The 17,730-nt window shown below is 44.0% G+C and overlaps 1 protein-coding gene and 1 pseudogene across 1 annotated transcript; both read right to left on the reverse strand.

Moving 5' to 3' along the window:
* Positions 1-271: 271 nt before the first annotated feature.
* LOC118993319 (ribose-5-phosphate isomerase-like) lies at positions 272-1,103 on the reverse strand (annotated as a pseudogene).
* A 5,950-nt stretch (positions 1,104-7,053) lies between these two features.
* Positions 7,054-10,510, reverse strand: LOC118993333 (von Hippel-Lindau disease tumor suppressor-like). Its single transcript, XM_037055604.1, has 2 exons — positions 10,137-10,510; positions 7,054-7,591 (listed from the first exon to the last, which is right to left on the reverse strand). Exons 1-2 carry the CDS (start codon positions 10,315-10,317, stop codon positions 7,416-7,418), a joined length of 357 nt encoding a protein of 118 aa, XP_036911499.1. The 5' UTR covers positions 10,318-10,510; the 3' UTR covers positions 7,054-7,415.
* Between the last annotated feature and the right edge of the window lie 7,220 nt (positions 10,511-17,730).

Consider the following 17,730-nt stretch of genomic DNA (forward strand, 5'->3'; position numbering starts at 1 on the left):
AGTTTAAAGGAGTTTTGATTTACATTATTCAGCAAACACAATATTCAGAAGCTTGAGCCTTTAAGTTAAAAGTTTAAAAGTCAATCCCTTCCATTTTTTTGGTAAATATTTTATATAAAATATGAAGTCAAATTCCACTTTATTTAAAAAACTGAATATCTTTAATAGTAAAAAGTACATATGTTTGTACTGGTCTTTTTAAAAGACATCTAATAACAAGACATGAGAAGACTGGGTTTAACCACCCAGCTGTCCACCTGACACACAGACATTAAGGCAAAGGCTCCAGAGAGGCACGTCCACCTGGAGTGGGCTGCAGGCTCCAGGGCAGTACACTCCACTCCTGGATGCGTCCACTGAAAGGCTCCCCCCCCACGCTCACTGAGCCACCCTGCATCCCGAAAGAGACTTTCTCGGCCATATTGATGAATAGGCCTGTGTCCACCACACCTGGGGTCATTTTGATAGCTGGGTTCACTTCTCTCCATTTGTGCACAGGGTCAAACTCCCAGGCAGGATAAAACTCCTGTTATCCATTCCAATACACCAACGTTGCAGTTTCCATCCGCGGTCAGAGCACATACAAGAATCAACCACACCCCCAAACCTCTGAATCACAGCTCTGCTCACTGGGATGTAAGCCATGGGGAGGACCTCAGTGGGGATTCCCTTGTGCCACCGATCCCCAAGGCTGTTTGAGTCTTTCCTGAAATCAGCAATCACGATGAAGGGCGTGGACCAGCCTACCACCATCTTCTGGGTCAGGCAGCCTCCACCACCCCCGATGACACTGAGACCAGCATCTACAGCACTTTGTCAGCGCCATCCGTGGCAAGGTCAATCTCCGGGGTGTCTGCTCGGGTCACTGAGGGTTAGCCACAGTGCAGCGTGAGCTGACAGGCCTGGAAGGAAGTGGGAATACAGATGAGGTTCAGCTTCCCTTGTTTAACTCTTTCAGTAATTCTCTGCACAGCACGGAAAATTGTAGAATCACTTCCAATTCCCAGCATTTGGTTATTCCTCACATGATTCTCCACCACAGCGCAGCCTGCAAGCTTCTTGGTTCCTTGGCCTTGGAACCAAGGCCTTGGCCTCGCCACCATTGGTGCTTGTTCAACTCCCGCCACTGCCAATCGCAGACTGCCAGGCATGTGTGTCCATCCATGTGGAATTTAAACAAAGCAGTAAGTTAGAAAAGAGGCGATCAGGTTGGATTATACTAATTTTTTGGCCCTGAGTTAATTCTTATAGTAAGGAGTGTCTTCCAGGTTCCAGAAGGACAGCTTTCACAGGGGAGATTTGTCCTTATCGACACGAAAGGACCGTGGGGGTTGAGAACAGAAGTTTGTTTGACAACTGAGACATTCCCCCCACCCCGTTCCCCTGGTCCCATGAACAAGTTGGTGGAGATGGAATAGCTAGACATTTGAGAAATGAGGTACGAATGTTTCCTGCTTTCAAAGAGACTGAGAGGGTCAAACACCCTTTGGCACCTGCTGCCAGTCAAGTAACTCCAGTTCAAAGTGATCAGCGTGCCACTGTGGGACACGTGGGATATTTGTCTTGAGCCCTGACACACTTTTACGTGACACAGAACATTTCACTTTAACACTTCTATTTCCCCCTACAAACAAGCTACGCTCTGTGACACCAGCTGGGTGTCATGGTACAATTTGACTCCATTCCAACATTGTCAACCTGGAGATAACATGAGATCCCACAGGGTAGGGGATCCCCACAAGGCTGTTCCCAGCCCATTCAGGTGCCAATCACAAGAAGGAGGCCCCCAGGTTGCCCACAACTTCTGTCTGCCTTGGCTACTTATTGGAGGTTCCCACGAGCCCCCCTTCCCGAGGGGCTCATTAATTTGCTAGAAAGGCTCACAGAATTTAGGGAAACACTTATGTTCCCCAGTTTTTAAAGGGATATAGGGTCCACCCTGACTGGTATAGATCAGTGGGTTGGGAGTCCTCCTGCAAATCCAAAGGTAGCCTGTTGGATTCCCACTCAGGTCACACGCCTGGGTTGCGGGTTTAATCCCCATTTGGGGGTGTGCAAGAGGCAACCAATTGATGTTTCTATCTTGCATTGATGTTTCTCTCCTCTTTCTCCCTCCCTTCCCTTCTATCTAAAAATAAATAAATAGAAGTCTTTTTTAAAAAAGGTAACGAGGCCCCTAGTACCAGAGCTTGTCACTATGGAGTTGGGAGCATCATTTTCCTGGTGCAAACTCAAGGGCTTCGCTGCTTGGGGTATTCTATTCAAGTACAAAGTGTAGTTAGTGTAAGGTAGTTTTTACTTGCAGCAAAAACAGGGGAGAGAGAGAGAGAGAGAGAGAGGGCATCCATATCCTAAACTCTGTCTCCTCAAAGGGAGGCTTAGCCATTGCTCATCTACATTATTTGGCCAATTACAGGTTGATTCCCTCTTTGCGGCCAGCTAGACTTATTGTGTTGGGTTCCTGTCAAGCTCATCCTCTTAATAGCTGGTTGGCAAAACACTGTGCTACATTTTAATTGATCAAGAATGCCATTTAGTAAGAATGGCCCAGATTGGAGAGCCTTGACCTACCTAACAGATGTGTTAGCCCACCTGGAAGCTCTCTGAACCCTGTGCTACTTGGATTTTTATGATGGCTTCCTCACATAGGCATAATCAACTATTATATTAATCCACATCCAGCCACTTCCCCCACCTGGAGAAGTAGGGGGTTGGGCAGAGCTGGAAATCCCGAGCTTGTAATTATGGCTTGGTCTTTGTGGTGACCAGGCCCCACCCAGGAGCCCACCAAGAGTCACCTCATTAGAACAAAAGATGCTTCTACTGCTCTTATCGCTTAGGAATCTGCAAGGGTTTGGGGAGTCCTGTGCTAGGAACCAGGGGCAGAGACCAGCACATGTGTGTGTATATGTGTGTGTGTCATTTTTCTCCTGTTATTTCAGAAAGAGAGAGGGAGAGAAAAAAAATAAATGAACACCTCCCATAGTCTCATCCCTGGGGGACCGTCATTATTAACAGTTTGCAGTATATATACTTTCACGGATTTAGACCTCTGTAAAATACATGTTTTGCCTATAAAAATTCTAGACACATTACATTTCTGTAAACTTTCTGCAATCAATAATAAATAGTTCTTCATGTCACCTACAGGAAGAACTTTTTAATAGCTTATTCAGGAGCACTATCCTTTATTTGGCCAATCCCCCGCCAATGTAAATTTGCTTCTAGTATTGGGATCTGTTCCCAAGGGTCCTGCTTTTCATCAATAGGAGGGATAGGACAATCCTAATGTCTATCAAGGGAAATCATAAACCAGTATTTGGAAAACTGCTGCCCCAGGCTGCACCAGGCCACCCTCAAAATCCCCCTCACCCCTGCAGTGGCTCCGGGACCCACAGGCTAGGCCTGCTAGAGTAACACTCAGCTCGGCTCCTGTCCATACTTCCAAGCACTGGGTAACTGCAGTGAGCGTCCTCAGCGCACTTGGGTTAGACCGAGGGAAATGGTCACCCTCCCACAGGTGAAGAACGTCGTCCTGTGTCACTCCCTATCAGGCAAATGTGCCACGTCCATCTCCACCAACCATGTTGTCTGACAAAGTCCGAGCATGGGGAGGACGACTTCAAAGAAGCGTGTTCCGGCCTGGCGGACGTGGCATGAATGGGTATGTGGTGTTGATCTTAATCTTGCTGTCTCTTGGTGTTCTAACCTCTACTTTTCTGGTAATTTGGAATCTCCTAGAAATGCTGACCATTCTCAGAGCTGAACAGCAACTAAGTCAGGCTGAGAACAATATCACCTTAGCCTTTCCCCAAAATAACACCTCCTTCCCTGACCTGATTAAGCAATTGTAGGATAAAATACTATTAGCTAGTAGGGGGCCTGGAATATCGAAAGCAGCCCCCTTAAGTAAGTCCCGAGACAAATCCCCTCTGATAAAATAGCCCCTGAATGTCTAAAATTGTTAGAGTAACAGCTCCTCCTTTACTTTGAATAGGGATATATATCTATTAGAATTAGACAGGCAGAAAAATAGAGAAACTAATTAGCTATTAAGCATATAAAAATAATTACTAAGAAGATAGAGTTCTTAGTACACAGAGAGATATTTTAGACAGAAAGATAGATAGCTAAATTAGACATCACAAAGACTTAATGAGTTCCTAACCTCTGCTTGGTCTAGCGTATCGTTTTGCCCCATAACTAACTCTAAGAACTTTGATAAATAATAAGACATTTGAACTTTGTACATAGAGCTATTTTAAGTTGTCTGATTAATGGTTCTCCTGGTCAAAACAATTTTGTTCAACATAATTAAAAATTATGGGAACTTTTGTACTTTTCCTGATTACCTTTGTATTAATTTTTCTGCTTAAGTGATCATGCTTGCACCTGTAAATAATAAATCACTATTAGAAATGAAAATATAAAAACCTGCTTGTACTTGCAATAAACGGAACAGTGCTTCACCTGCCTTTGAGCTGTGTAGTTGCCTGTTACCCAGCGCCGACACCTCTCCTCACCTCAAGGGACCCCTGGACCCTGCTGAGGCTGGACCACGGCACAAATGGCTGCTAAACTATCCTTTACCCAATTAACTGCCCTTCAGTTTATCTGAAACTAAAATGGTTCCCTAGGATTTCCTCAGGTTTTTCCATAGTCTCAGTTCTCTTACTAACATCTCGGGCCAGCCCCAAGCCCTCTAGAACTCTTAGCTTCTCCCACTGAAACAAAATAATCTTTCATGTTTTCTACCTGCAGCATAGGGAGAGTATATTGCTATTTGTATGTTAACCTGACAGATTATTTCCTGAGGTTTCATGTTCCAAATCCTGAGACAAGTTTTGTGGGACTTTCTGTAATATACCCATTGCTACTGCCCAAGCCTTTTGATTATCACCCCAAGTGTATCTAATTTTTCTGTGCTCTGCCAATGAACTACTGGGTATGTGTGGTGAGGGTGGAGAGTGCCCCCATGCACATAGTTTGTTAAGGCAGGGCGTTAGGTTGCCAGCAGGAGGGGAAATAGTAAGCCCTGGCAGGACAGCTCAGTTGGTTAGAGTGTCATCTTGATACACCAAGGTTGCAGGTTCAATCATTGGTCACAGAACATACGACAATCAACCAATGGATGCATAAATAAGTGGAACAACAAAGTGATGTTTTTCTCTCCCTAAAAACCAATCAATAAATAAAACAAGAAAAGAAAAAGGAAGAGAAATAGTGAAAGGCTATCAGGCAGCACAGAGTGGGACTGAGGTGCTCAGAAAGCGAACACACACCGACCTAGTGTGAGACGACCTGGAAAGCTCAACTGGTGTTCCTGTGTCGAGAGTGCAAAACACAGACACCTATTTCATATCCGCAGTGCGTGGATGCCTAGGCCACTGCCCTATCCTTTTATCATCTTCTCAATAACAACACTTCTGAAGGCCTTGGCCAGTGTGTCTCAGTGGATTGAGTATCAGACTGTCAACCAAAGGGTTACCAAATCGATTCCCAGTCAGGGTACATGCCTGGGTTGCCGGCTGGGTCTCCAGAGACATGTGAGAGGCAACCACACACTGATGTTTCTCTCCCTCTTTCTCCCTCCCTTCTCTATCTAAATATAAATAAACAAAATCTTTTTTAAAAAAGCACTGGTGAAGTATTAACCATTTATCCTTTTGGGGGTTTTTTAATAGACTTTATTTTTTAGAGCAGTTTGTATTTACAGCATAATTGAGAGGAAGGCGCAGGGATTTGCCACATGCCTCTTGCCCCCACACACAGAGCCTCCCTCTTATCATCTGCCATCTGACTGATACATTTCTCCCAACTGATGAACCTGCGCAGATACATCATCATCACCCAAAGTCCGCAGTTTACCTTGGAACTCACTCTTGGTGTTGTACATCCTGTGGGCTTGGGCGAATGTAAAATGTCACGGACCATGTAGGGTAGTGTACAGTATAGTATAGTATTAGTATAGTGTACTGTACAGTACAGGATAGTATAAGGTAGTGTGTGATACTACAGGAACAGTTTCACTGCCCTGACAAACCTGTAATCTACCTATGCAGTCCTCCCTTGCCCCAAACCCTGGTGACCACTCATGTTTTTACTCCATAATTTTGCTCTTTCCAGAATGTTGTATAGTTAGAATCATATTATGTGACCACATCAGATTGGCTTCTTTCGTTTGGTAGTAAGCATGTCTCCTCCATGTCTTTTCATGGTCGACAGCTCACTTCTCGTCAGTGCTGCAGAATCCATTGTCTGGTGAACCACAGCTTATTTACCCCGTCACCCACCGAAGGACATCTTAGTGACTGCCAACTTCTGTCCATTATGACAAAAGCTGTTATAAATATCCACGTGCAGGGTTTTAGACATTAAGTTTGGACCTCGTCTGAATAAATACCAAGAAGCACAATTGGTGGATTATATGGTAAGGGTGTGTTTCGTTTTATAAGAAACCGTCAAACTGCCTTCCAAAACGGCTATACCATTCTGCATTCCCACCTGCCGAGAAAAGGGCTCCTGTCCCTGCCTCCTCGCCAGCAGTTGGTGTTGTCAGTGTCAGATTTTGGCCTTCCTACTAGTGCCTTGTGGTACCTCGTTATCTGAGTATTCATTCCCCTGGTGACATATGTGAAGCATCTTTTCACTTTCTTAGTTAACATCTGCGTATCTTCTGCAATAATGCAGCTGTTAAGGTTCATTGTGTTTTCATGTGGAAAAAGATTTTGTTCCAGTGTAAATATTTTTCCTAATACTTTTCTGTAGTGCTTAAGTTTTTATTGATATTTCATATTTATGAGAAAAATAAAGTGAAAAGAAACGATGATAAAAAGAATCCAGCATTGGGCCCTGGCTGGTGCAGCTCAGCGGATTGAGCACGGCCCTGCGAACCAAAGGATCGCAGTTCCATTGCCAGTNACTGAGCACCAGCCTAATAACCAAAGGGTCGTAGGTTCTATTCCCAATCAGGGCACATGTCTGTGTGTGGGCCTGGTCCCTGGCACGGGGAGCATGAGAGGCAACCACACATTGATGTTTCCCTCCCATTCTTCCTCCCTTACCCTCTGTCTAAAAATAAAGAAATAAATATCTTAAAAAATAAAAATAAAGGAGCCATGATAACTCATTCTCTACACCTTGTTCTTTTCCTGAGACTCCAGGGCATATTCTGCTCTAAGGCCAGGGAAACAAAATGCATTCATGATTCCACCATCAGATATTTGAGTTTAGCCCACCTCTGACAGGCCCAAAGACCTTTTGAGTCACCATAATACCTCTGCTCAATACAGAGCCTACAAACACGTTACTTCCATTTTATCTGTGGTGGAGAATAGGACACAGAAAGGTCGAATACCCGGCCCAGCACAGAGCAAAAATCAGTAAGGGCTTGGCTCCTGCAAGCGGCCTTTCTTCTACTTATTGCAACAGCCTGGCCTTTCTGAAAAGTAAGATGGAACACAAGTACCTGGTAGTGTGATGTTGGCAAAAATAGGCTGTCCATCCACATTGAGAGAGGGCACAAACAGTTCCGTTTGGTTAACCAGAAGTCCATCATTTGTCCCGGCATCTCGGAAGAGCCAAAGGTGACCTGTCAATACAAACAGAGGCTGTTCAATAGCCACACCCCTATTTCCTGAGTCTCCCTGCACTGACATTAAAATACCTGCCATTCTGCTCAACCATCACAGAAGGCCTTCCAATACTAGCTTGCTCAGTCCTCACAATAGGTTCATTTACACATGAGAAAATAGGTCTGAAAAAGCCACGTGACCTGCTCAGGCAACAGGACTAGTAAACAGAAGACCACGTACTTGAGGCTCCAAATCATGCCCCTATCTTCTATTCTACCACGGAGAAAAGCAAAGCACATGAATTGCAAATCACACCAACACTGCAAACTAAAAGAAGAGAGGAGGTCACTGACTCCTCCAATCTGTGCTCCTCAAAAACAAGAAGGTGCAAAACCATCCTGTGCAGAAAGAGGCAAGACAGAGAGTACGTCCTGCAGGAACAGATGACACTAATCTGTGATGTAAAAACTCAGAAGACTGGTTGCCTGTGGAAGGGAATGGGTAGAAAGAGGGAGGATGGGCCTCTCTGGGGTGATGGAAATGTTCTAATTGGTAACTTTAATTAGGTGTTTACATTTGTCAAAACACATCAAACCCTAAGATCTGTACATTATGTAATTTAACCCGAATTTAAGAAACAAATGCATCATATGCACCGAGAGAAGAATGGAAGGCAAACCCCCAGGCGACAATGCTGTTTAAGGAGGTGGAGGTGTCTCAGAATAAATATAGCAGGTGTTCCTGGGGCATAAACTTACTTGAAGTTCTGATTGCAAATTTTAAGAAACGTAAACTGGCAATTTTTGTATTGTGGTAAAATGTACATAACATGAAATTGACTGTTTACACCATTTTAAGTGTATATTTCGGTGATGTTACATACATTCACATGGTAATATTTTTTTAATTTTATATTAAATCAGGCACAGATAAATTCTGAATAACACAAAACTTACACAACTTTCTAGATAAATCAGGAGACTACAGAAATGTTCATCCTTGGAGGAACTGTGTTCTTCCCTATTAAATATTAGAGAAGTTTGGTGTAAAAGGTTAAGAGGTATTGAGTATACCACCCTCAAGGAGAAAAGATCCATCAGGCTCCTCTCAAAGCAGTTGGGAAATGCTTATTCTTTTAAAAAAACATTTTATATTTCAACTACAGTTGACATTCAGTATTATTGTATAATACTTTCATTGTAAAAGCATAGTGGTTAGACATTTATATCATCTAAAAGTGATACCCCCCATATGTTTGAGAGCCACCAGCACCATACACAGTTATCACAATATAATTGACTATATTCCCTGTGCTGTACTTTACATCTCTGGGACTATTTTCTACCTGCCACTTTGTACTTTCTCATCCCTTCAAGCTTTTGTACCTGCCCAACTCACCTCCCTTCTGGCAACTGTAAGTTTGTTCTCTCTGTATCTTTGAGTCTGCTTCTATAGTTGTGAAAATTAAGCCCCACTATGACTACTTTTCTTCTTGAAAACCATGGGAAGATTCTACCTCTTTAGGCAATAAGGCCTAGTTATAGGTTATTACAACAGCTTCCTAACTGGTTCCTCAACACCAGTCTTTCTCGCCAAACCACCTTGCAACCTGAGTGAGCTTTGCAGAATGTAAACCTGGCAATGTCATGTCCCTGCTAAAAATCTTTCAACAGCCCTCATTTCCCTAGGTGTAAAGTCACCTTTAAGGCTTCCTCTCCCACCACTCCATACCCACTCCTCCTTTAGCCCATGCCCTTCCCTCTTGCCTAGGACTGCTCTCTTGGTTGGTTAGCTCCCATTCATCCTGCCGGGCTCCCTTTCTTCTCTGGGAAGCTCTCCCAGAGCTCTTTGAAACCAACCACACGTGTACACTCACCACCACCCCCACCCCCACCCCCCCATCCTCACCTCCCCTTCACTGGGCAGATAGATGCAGGCTCCAAGCTCCAGCAGCCAGCACCCCGCTGTGCTCCGTTCCTACCGCAGCAATTTTGACATTCATCTGTCACCTGTTTTAATGCATTTGTCTGTCTCTCCACTAGACTGTGTTCTCCACGCAGGCAGAGCCCCTACGCGGGCCTGGCCCACTGGGGTCATCGAAGAATGTGAGATTTTTCCACTCACAAACTAAACAAATGGGCATTAGGGGTTGAGAGCTTCTTTTACAACTACAGGTGGATTGGGGTTGGGGAAATTCAAATTAATTCAAATTAATTTGAATTAAAATTAATTCAAATTAATTAATTAATCAAATTCAAATTAATCAGTCTCATAAATAAGAATGTTCTGCCACTTACTAGTAGCTTCACCTTGGATCTGTCACTACCTCTGGGGCCTCAGTTTCTTATATGTGAATGGGAATAATAATGACAACAGCACCTGCCTCCCCGGACGGTGGAGGGGATTTGATGAGTGTGTGCCACTGTTGCTGTTGCTATCAGGCCTAGAGCGCTGGGCAGCGTGCTGGGGACGGAGAGGTAATGACGCTCAGCAGCGGCGGGCAGACGCTCAAGCAGCGGAACAAAGAGGGCTGCGCGGCCGGCCGTGAAAGGGCGACCCTACCTCGGTAGCTGTGGATGCGGCGGCCGGTGCCCGGTGGCAGGGTGGGATAGGGGTGCGGCTCGCCGTCGAAGTTGAGCCACAAGGGAAGCACGACTCGGGGGCTGCGGTTGCAGAAGATGACCTGGGACGGCTCGCGAGAATTCACTGAGCGCAGCACCGGCCGTGGCTTCTCTGCCTCCATCTCCTGCGCGGCGTCCGCCTCCTCCGGACGGGTCTCTTCCCTGCGGTACTCTTATCGGCTGTACTCCTTGGTGCGAGCCTCGGCCTCCCGCAGGTTCCCAGCCTTCCTGGGCACTACCTTCGGAAGCCTAGACAACCAGAATCTGGGCGCCTGGGGATTGGCAGACTGCACCGTAAGGAAAGGAGCGGGGCTGGGCGGGCGTCTTGTGCTTGCTGGGTCCCGGGCGGGCGTGTGCGCCTGCGCGGATGGATCTAGACACTGGCGTATAAACTCACTGAAGCGGTGGGCGGTGCTAGGACAGGCCAGTCCTCTGTTCTAGAAATTGGGTTGTTTCCTGTTTTCCTTGCTTCATTCATTCCAATAAGATCTCATGGTTTTTGCCATATTCTCCGTACCGTCCGCGCTATTATTTACTTAGTAAATTTCTCATTAATCAAGTTTGTCCCCATCTTAGGTCACAAAGTTAAAATTTTAAACAGAAGAGTATAATAAGGTTAAAATTTTCCCTTGTATCCCAGTTCCCCTAGCCATCCAGAAGTCCTCCCTGGAAACAGCCGGTATCTTCAGCTTTTTGCACTTCCTTTCAAAGGTAGCCTATGCATATGCAAGCAATTAAACAACTTGGAGAAGAAATTTTATATCATTACCACCAATAGAAATTAATTCCCTTGCCATAGAAGAGTACAGTGGAACTAAATTCAAAGAAAACAAAACAAGTTATTAAATTGTATCTACTATCTCAAAAGAAACTTTATAGGCAAGAAGGGGCTGGAAAGAAGTATTCCAAGTCATGAAATCCAAAGACCTACATCCAAGATTGCTGTATCCAGCAAAGCTTTCATTTAGAATGGAAGGACTGATAAAGTGCTTCTCAGATAAGATCAAATTCAAGGAGTTCATCATCACCAAGCCCTTATTATATGAAATGTTAAAGGGACTCATCTAAGAAAAAGAAGATAAAAAATATGAACAGTGAAAGGACAGCAAACTCACAGTTATTAACAACCACACCTAAAACAAAAGCAAACTAAGAGGACAGCTAGATCAGGAGTGGAACCATGGAAATGAAGAACACATGGAGGGTTAGCAACAGGGGAGTGGGAGGAGGAGAAGGGGAGAGAAGGTACAGAGAATAAGTAGCATAGACGGTAGGTAGAAAATACATAGGGGGAGGGCAAGAATAGTATGGGAAATATAGAATGTAAAGAACTTGAGACACATGGACATAAACTAAAGGAGGGGAATGGTGGTGGAGGGGGTATGCAGGGTAGAGGGGAATGAAGGGGGGAAATGGGACAACTGTAATGGAATAATCAATAAAATATATTAAAAAAGAAAAAATAAATAAGAGGATTAGGCAAGCCCTGGCTGGTGTAGTTCAGTGGATTGAGCACAGGCCTGCGGACCAGGCGATCTCCGTTTGATTCCCAGTCAGGGCACATGCTTGGGTTGCAGGCCAGTTCCCAGCAGGGAACCCATGAGAGGCAACTATACATTGATATTTCTCTCCCTCTCTCCTTCCCTTCCCTTTATTTATTTATCTTCCCTAAAGATAAATAAGTAAAATCTTAAAAAATAAAACAAAAGGATTAGGCAAATGTTAGATATTAGATCCAAAGTATTAGTTGTGAAATCAACTTTCCCCTGAACCTAGTCACACTAGCCCTGGCTGGTTTGACTCAGTGGATTGAGCACTGGCCTGTGAACCGAAGTGTCCCAGGGTTTGGTTCTTGGCCAGGGTACATACCTGGGTTGCAGGGTGGGTCCCCAGCTGGGAGTGTGTGAGAGGCAACCACAAATCAATGTTTCTCTCCCTCTCTTTCTCCCTCCCTTTCCCTCTCGCTAAAAATAAATAAAATCTTTAAAAAATATAAAAGAATGTCAAAAGGCAGGGGTGGACTAGGTTACTTTTAAAAGTCTCTCTTACCTTGAAGTTTTGTGAGCAAATCCTAACTTTTGGACAGCCTTTGTACTGGCTAACTTTTGTCCAGAAAATAAACTTGAGAGCCCTGCTCCAACCAGATTTTCTTGTTGTACAAGCTGCTGGACAGCCACACTGCCTTCAGAAATCAGCTGTATTTAGTAGTTACTAATGGCACCAACTGTCTGCAAACTGCCAAAGTTCCCTAACTCACATTCCTCCAAAGGCAGGTGGGGGCAAACATTTTTTATTTATGGCAGGCAACAGTGTGAAACTGCATACAAATCCTGGAAAGGAGCCTAGAGATGAACAATAGGCTTTCTGTCCACTTAGTGTGGCCTACAGTAACAAATAATGTTTACAAGCATGTATTTAGCTTTATGAAATAAAGGTAGAAGAATTCAAAGTCCTGAGTGACTTTGAACTCTAAGTGAACTGAGCGAATCTTAAACAAGAGCAAGATGACAGAACTGGGTCCATCTCTAATGCCAAAAAAAATCAGTTTCCTGTTTCCCCTGCTTCTGAATTCAGTTCAATCTTGGTTTTTAAAAAGATTGAAACTGCCTTATTATGAAGAAATTTGTGATCTCTTTATGTCTGACAGCTCACTGGTTCAAATACCTTAGTTAGTTTTTTAATATGTGAATTAGTCCTGGCTGCTGTGGCTCAGTGGATTGAGTGTGGCCTGCAAACCAAAGGATCATGGTTCAATTCCCAGTCAGGGCACATGCCTGGGTTGCAGGCCAGTTCCCAACAGGGGAAGCATGAGAGGCAGCCATACATTGATATTTCTCTCCCTCTCTCCTTCTCTTCCCCTTTAAAGATAAATAAATAAAATCTTTTTAAAAAGAATAAATACACAATTAAAAAAACAGTGATAAGTTAGCATATAAAACGCTAACTATTGTCCTCAGTGAGATGACACCTTGGAAATACTGCTATTTTAGTTCCAGACCACTGCAACAAAGCAAGTATCGCAGTAAAGTGAGTCATTGCCTCTTTGCTGGTATAATGTTTTGCCTACAATTTGTAAAAAAAAAAAAAATATATATATATATATATATATAACGTCTGCCCTGGCTGGTGTAGCTCAGTGGATTGAGCACGGGCCTGTGAAGAAAGGGTTGCTGGTTCGATTCCCAGTCAGGGCACATGCCTGGGTTGCAGGCCAGGTCCCCAGTAGGGGTCACATGAGAGGCAACCACACATTGATGTTTCTCTCCCACTCTTTCTCCTTCCCATCCCCTCTCTCTAAAAGTAAATAAATAAAATATTTTTTAAAAATATATATATATAACATCTGTGACATGCAATAACATGAGGTCTGCCTGTAATCTGAACTCTAGCTGTGCAAGTTGAAGAAGTGACACATTAGGAATAAAATAAATGGTTTAGCGTAACACTGTGTACGGACTGCAGTGACTGGTGAGCAAAGACGTGTGACTTGAAAGTAAAGAGGGACGTAGTTGCTTCTTTTGGCTCCAGAAGCAGCTCTAGCCCAGATATAACTAGAGGAAGTGCTGAAGTGTTAAATTCCTTAGCCAGGACTTCCAGAAAATAGTACATTTACTATTCAACCTTCAGAGAAAGGAAGTTGGGAAAAGTGAAAATAGACAACAGACATCAATGCAAACAGTGTTTGTCAGACTCAGCAAGGAAAACCTACGAAGCCTTCTTTACTAAAGGAAGGTGAGGAAGCCGTATAAGGCATTTAGGTGTGGAATAAACTTAAAAGTATGTAATGTGAGTGTAGTGGAACAGTTTTGGACTTGGTGTGAGAAAGTAAGTTTTAGATCTGGTTACACCACATTCAGGAGTAGAATGGTTTGCCCCGGCTGGTGTGGCTCAGTGGATTGAGTGCCAGCCTGTGAACCAAAAATTCGCCAGTTCGATTCCCAGTCAGGACAAATGCCTGGGTTGTGGGCCAGGGCCCCAGTGGGGGGCCACACATAAGAGGCAACCACACATTGATGTTTCTCTCTATCTCTTTCTCCCTGTGTTCACATCTCTCTAAAAATAAATGAATAAAATATTTTTGTAAATGGTAGAATGATTAGAGCAGTCCGAATCAGGTAGGTATAGGTTCAAATCCCAGCACTTTCACTTATATTATATGACTTTAGACAAATTTCTGCCTCTCTAAACTTGTTCTAAACCTATTACATGGAAATAAGAATGTCTACTTCTTAGAGCTGGAAGGTTAAATAAAGTACGTAAAGCACTGAGCACATCTAGCACATGGTAACAATAAATTACAGATGATATTAGCTATATATCCTTGGTTGGGCATCATTCTGTAGCTGAAAGGTTGCAGCTTCAATTCCCCAAAAGAATTGAAAGGAATTCCTTAATTCCTGAGGTATCTACCCCAAAGAGAAAGAGAGAGAGAGAGAGAGAGAGAGAGAATGGCACCATGCTATTTTATTTCAACCTTCAAACAATATAAAGATATAAGAACTTCTGATGCTGACTTCCAGTCAGGATGGAACCATAGGCAGACATGCTTTGCTTCCTTGCACAACCACAAGAAGAATTACAACTAACTTCAAAAACAAAAACAAAAACAAAACAAACAAAAAACAGAGCTGCCAGAAATCTGGACTGTACGGAAGCCCGACAACCAAGGATGTAAAGAAGCCACATTCATCCAGATGGGTAGGAGGGGTGGAGATGCCACGTTAGGGCAGAGAGGCGAGAGGCGGTGTGGCACGGAAAGGTGGCAGCAACAGAACAGACAGCCCTGTACTCACCTGTGGTGGATGAACATCAGGAGGGATGTCTGAGGAGAAAGTGATCCCAGCCCCAGGCCAGACTGTACAGCCCAGGGTTCCAACACAAGGAAGATAAAGCCCCAAAACTTCTAACTGTAAAAATCTGTGAGGGTTGGAGCTGCTGAAGAACCTGCCGGTCTCTCAGGAGAGCCCATTTAAAGGTCTCCCATGTATTTAGAACTTACACAAACCCACCCATTCTGGAATTCACCCCCCAGGGCAACAGCTAGTAGGGTGTCAGTCCCATACAGGAAGCGGGTGAAGTGGTTGGAAACAGGGCGAGTACTGGCCAAGCCTCCAGAAGCCAAACAGTGGCCTTGTCCCCTCTCCAACCCCTCCCCCCACACAGAGCCACAAAGTAGTGAGGCAGGTTGCTTCTCCCTGGCAAATACCTAAGGCTCCACCCCATACAATTTATCAGGTGCTCTAAGTCAGGGTGTCAAAGTGATAGGGGACTTAAGAGGTGAAAATTTTTAGTGTAAGTAATAGCTAATAAGCTTAGTAATCAATGCATGTAAAAGCTTTTGTTCCAGGAACTGAGGGTATGACCCACACTGACTCCAGGAGACCATAAGTAGTTCCATCTCTGTTCCTCAGAAGGACTGCAAGCAACTCAAGATGATATTGGAGCCATTGTACTCCAGGGTGAGATGAATACCACCTAGGACACAGCTTAAGACCACTGCCCGGGACAAGAATGCTGAAGTTGTTTTTTTAATGCAATTAAATTGAAGAGACAGACAAATGTGACTCAAATGAAAGAACAGAACAAAACCCCAGAAAAAGAACTAAATCAAACAGAGATAACCGATCTATCAGATGCAGAATTCAAAATACTGGTGATCAGGATGCTCAGAGAACTCACTGAATATGGCAAAACATAAAGGAAGAAATGAAGGTTACACTAAGTGAAATAAAGAAAATCCACACAGAACCAACAAAGAAGGGAAGGAAGCAGGGATTCAAACCGATGATTTGAAACATAAGGAAGAATTAAACATTCAACCAGAACAGGAAGAAAAAACAAGAATTTTTAAAAATGAGGAAAGTATAAGAAGGCTCTGGGACATCTCCAAACATACCAACACCCAAATCATAGGGGTGCCAGAAGGAGAAGAGGAAGAGCAAGACATTGAAAACTTATTTGAAAAAATAACAAAGGAAAGCTTCCCTAATTTGATGAAGGAAAAAGATATAAAAGTCCACGAAGCAACAGAGTCCCAAACACGTTGGACCCAAAGAGGGCCACACCAAGACACATCATAATTAAAATGCCAAGGGTTAAAGATAAAGAGAGGATCTTAAAAGCAGCAAGAGAAAAGCAGATAGTTACCTATAGAGGAGTTCCCTTAAGACTGTAAACTGATTTCTCAAAAGAAACTTTGCAGGCAAGCAGGGACTGACAAGTATTCAAGGTGATGAAATGCAAGGACCTACAACCTAGATTCCTGTGATCAGCAAAGCTATCATTTAGAATGGAAGGGCAGATAAGGTGGTTCCCAGACTAGGTAAAGCTAAAGGAGTTCATCATCACCAAGCCATTATTACATGAAATGTTAAAGGGACTTATTTAAGAAGAAGAAGAATATTTCTTCTTCTTTTGAAAACTATGAATATTAAGATGACAACAAACTCACAACTATCAACAACTGAGTCTAAAAAATAAACAAACTAATTAAGCAAACAACCAGAACAGGAACAGAATCATAGCTATGGAGATCATTTGGAGGGTTATCAGCTGGGAGGGGGAAGGGGAAGAATGGGGGAAAAGTTGCAGGGATTCAGCATATTTTGTAGGTACAAAATAGACAGGGGGTGTTAAGAATAGTATAGGAAATGCAGAAGCCAAAGAATTTATATGTATGACCCATGGACATGAACTAAGGGGGAGATTGCTGTAGGGAAGGGGGTACTAGGTAGAGAGGTACAAAGGGGGGAAAATTGGGACAGCTGTAATAGTATAATCAATAAAATGTACTTTAAAAAAAACTTCTTATGCTGAACCATGCAAGGAATAATACAGGAACGGATAAAAACTCAGCAACAAAACACAATCATTTAAACGTACCTCACATTTCAGGTACTTTCGCCAAGATGGAGGCATAGGTGGAAACACTGTGCCTTCTCCCACAACCAAGTTTGAATACAACAAAGGTTTGGAGAAACAAAGACACAGCCAAAAACCAGAAAATTGAATTATACGGAAGTCCAACAACCACTGACCATTCAACAGGGACAGTAAGAGGGGCAGAGCCAGCAGTGGAGCAGGATCGGGCAGGAAAGATCCCCAGACCTAGGTGCACAGGCAGCCCGGACCCAGTCAGGGTGTGGGGCAGACTGACCACGGTCACACATTCGAGCACAGTGACACGGACCACGCAGGCCCCAGGGGCCGAGGGCTGACGGCGGTGGCACACTCGCGTGCAGTGGGACGAAACGCGTGGGCCAGGTGACAGTGGCAGCTGCAGCACCTGTGGGGGCTGCGGCGGAAGTTGGCAGACGGGACGCCTTTGCTCCTCGTTGACCCCGCCCCCACATACAACATCACAACCCAGCAACTTAGTTGCCCTGCTCTGGTGAACACCTTAGGGCTCCGATCCTGCTACGTAACAGGCACAAATAGCCCAAAAGATGGCGCAAGAAGAACTCAAAGTCCCAGAGCCAATAACTCTCAGCGACCCAGAAATTGCCAGCCTCTCAGAAGCACAATTCAAGACACTG

Source organism: Sturnira hondurensis, unplaced genomic scaffold (assembly GCF_014824575.4).
Source record: "Sturnira hondurensis isolate 20B ecotype Veracruz unplaced genomic scaffold, ASM1482457v3 Scaffold0008723, whole genome shotgun sequence".
Taxonomy (NCBI): domain Eukaryota; kingdom Metazoa; phylum Chordata; class Mammalia; order Chiroptera; family Phyllostomidae; genus Sturnira; species Sturnira hondurensis.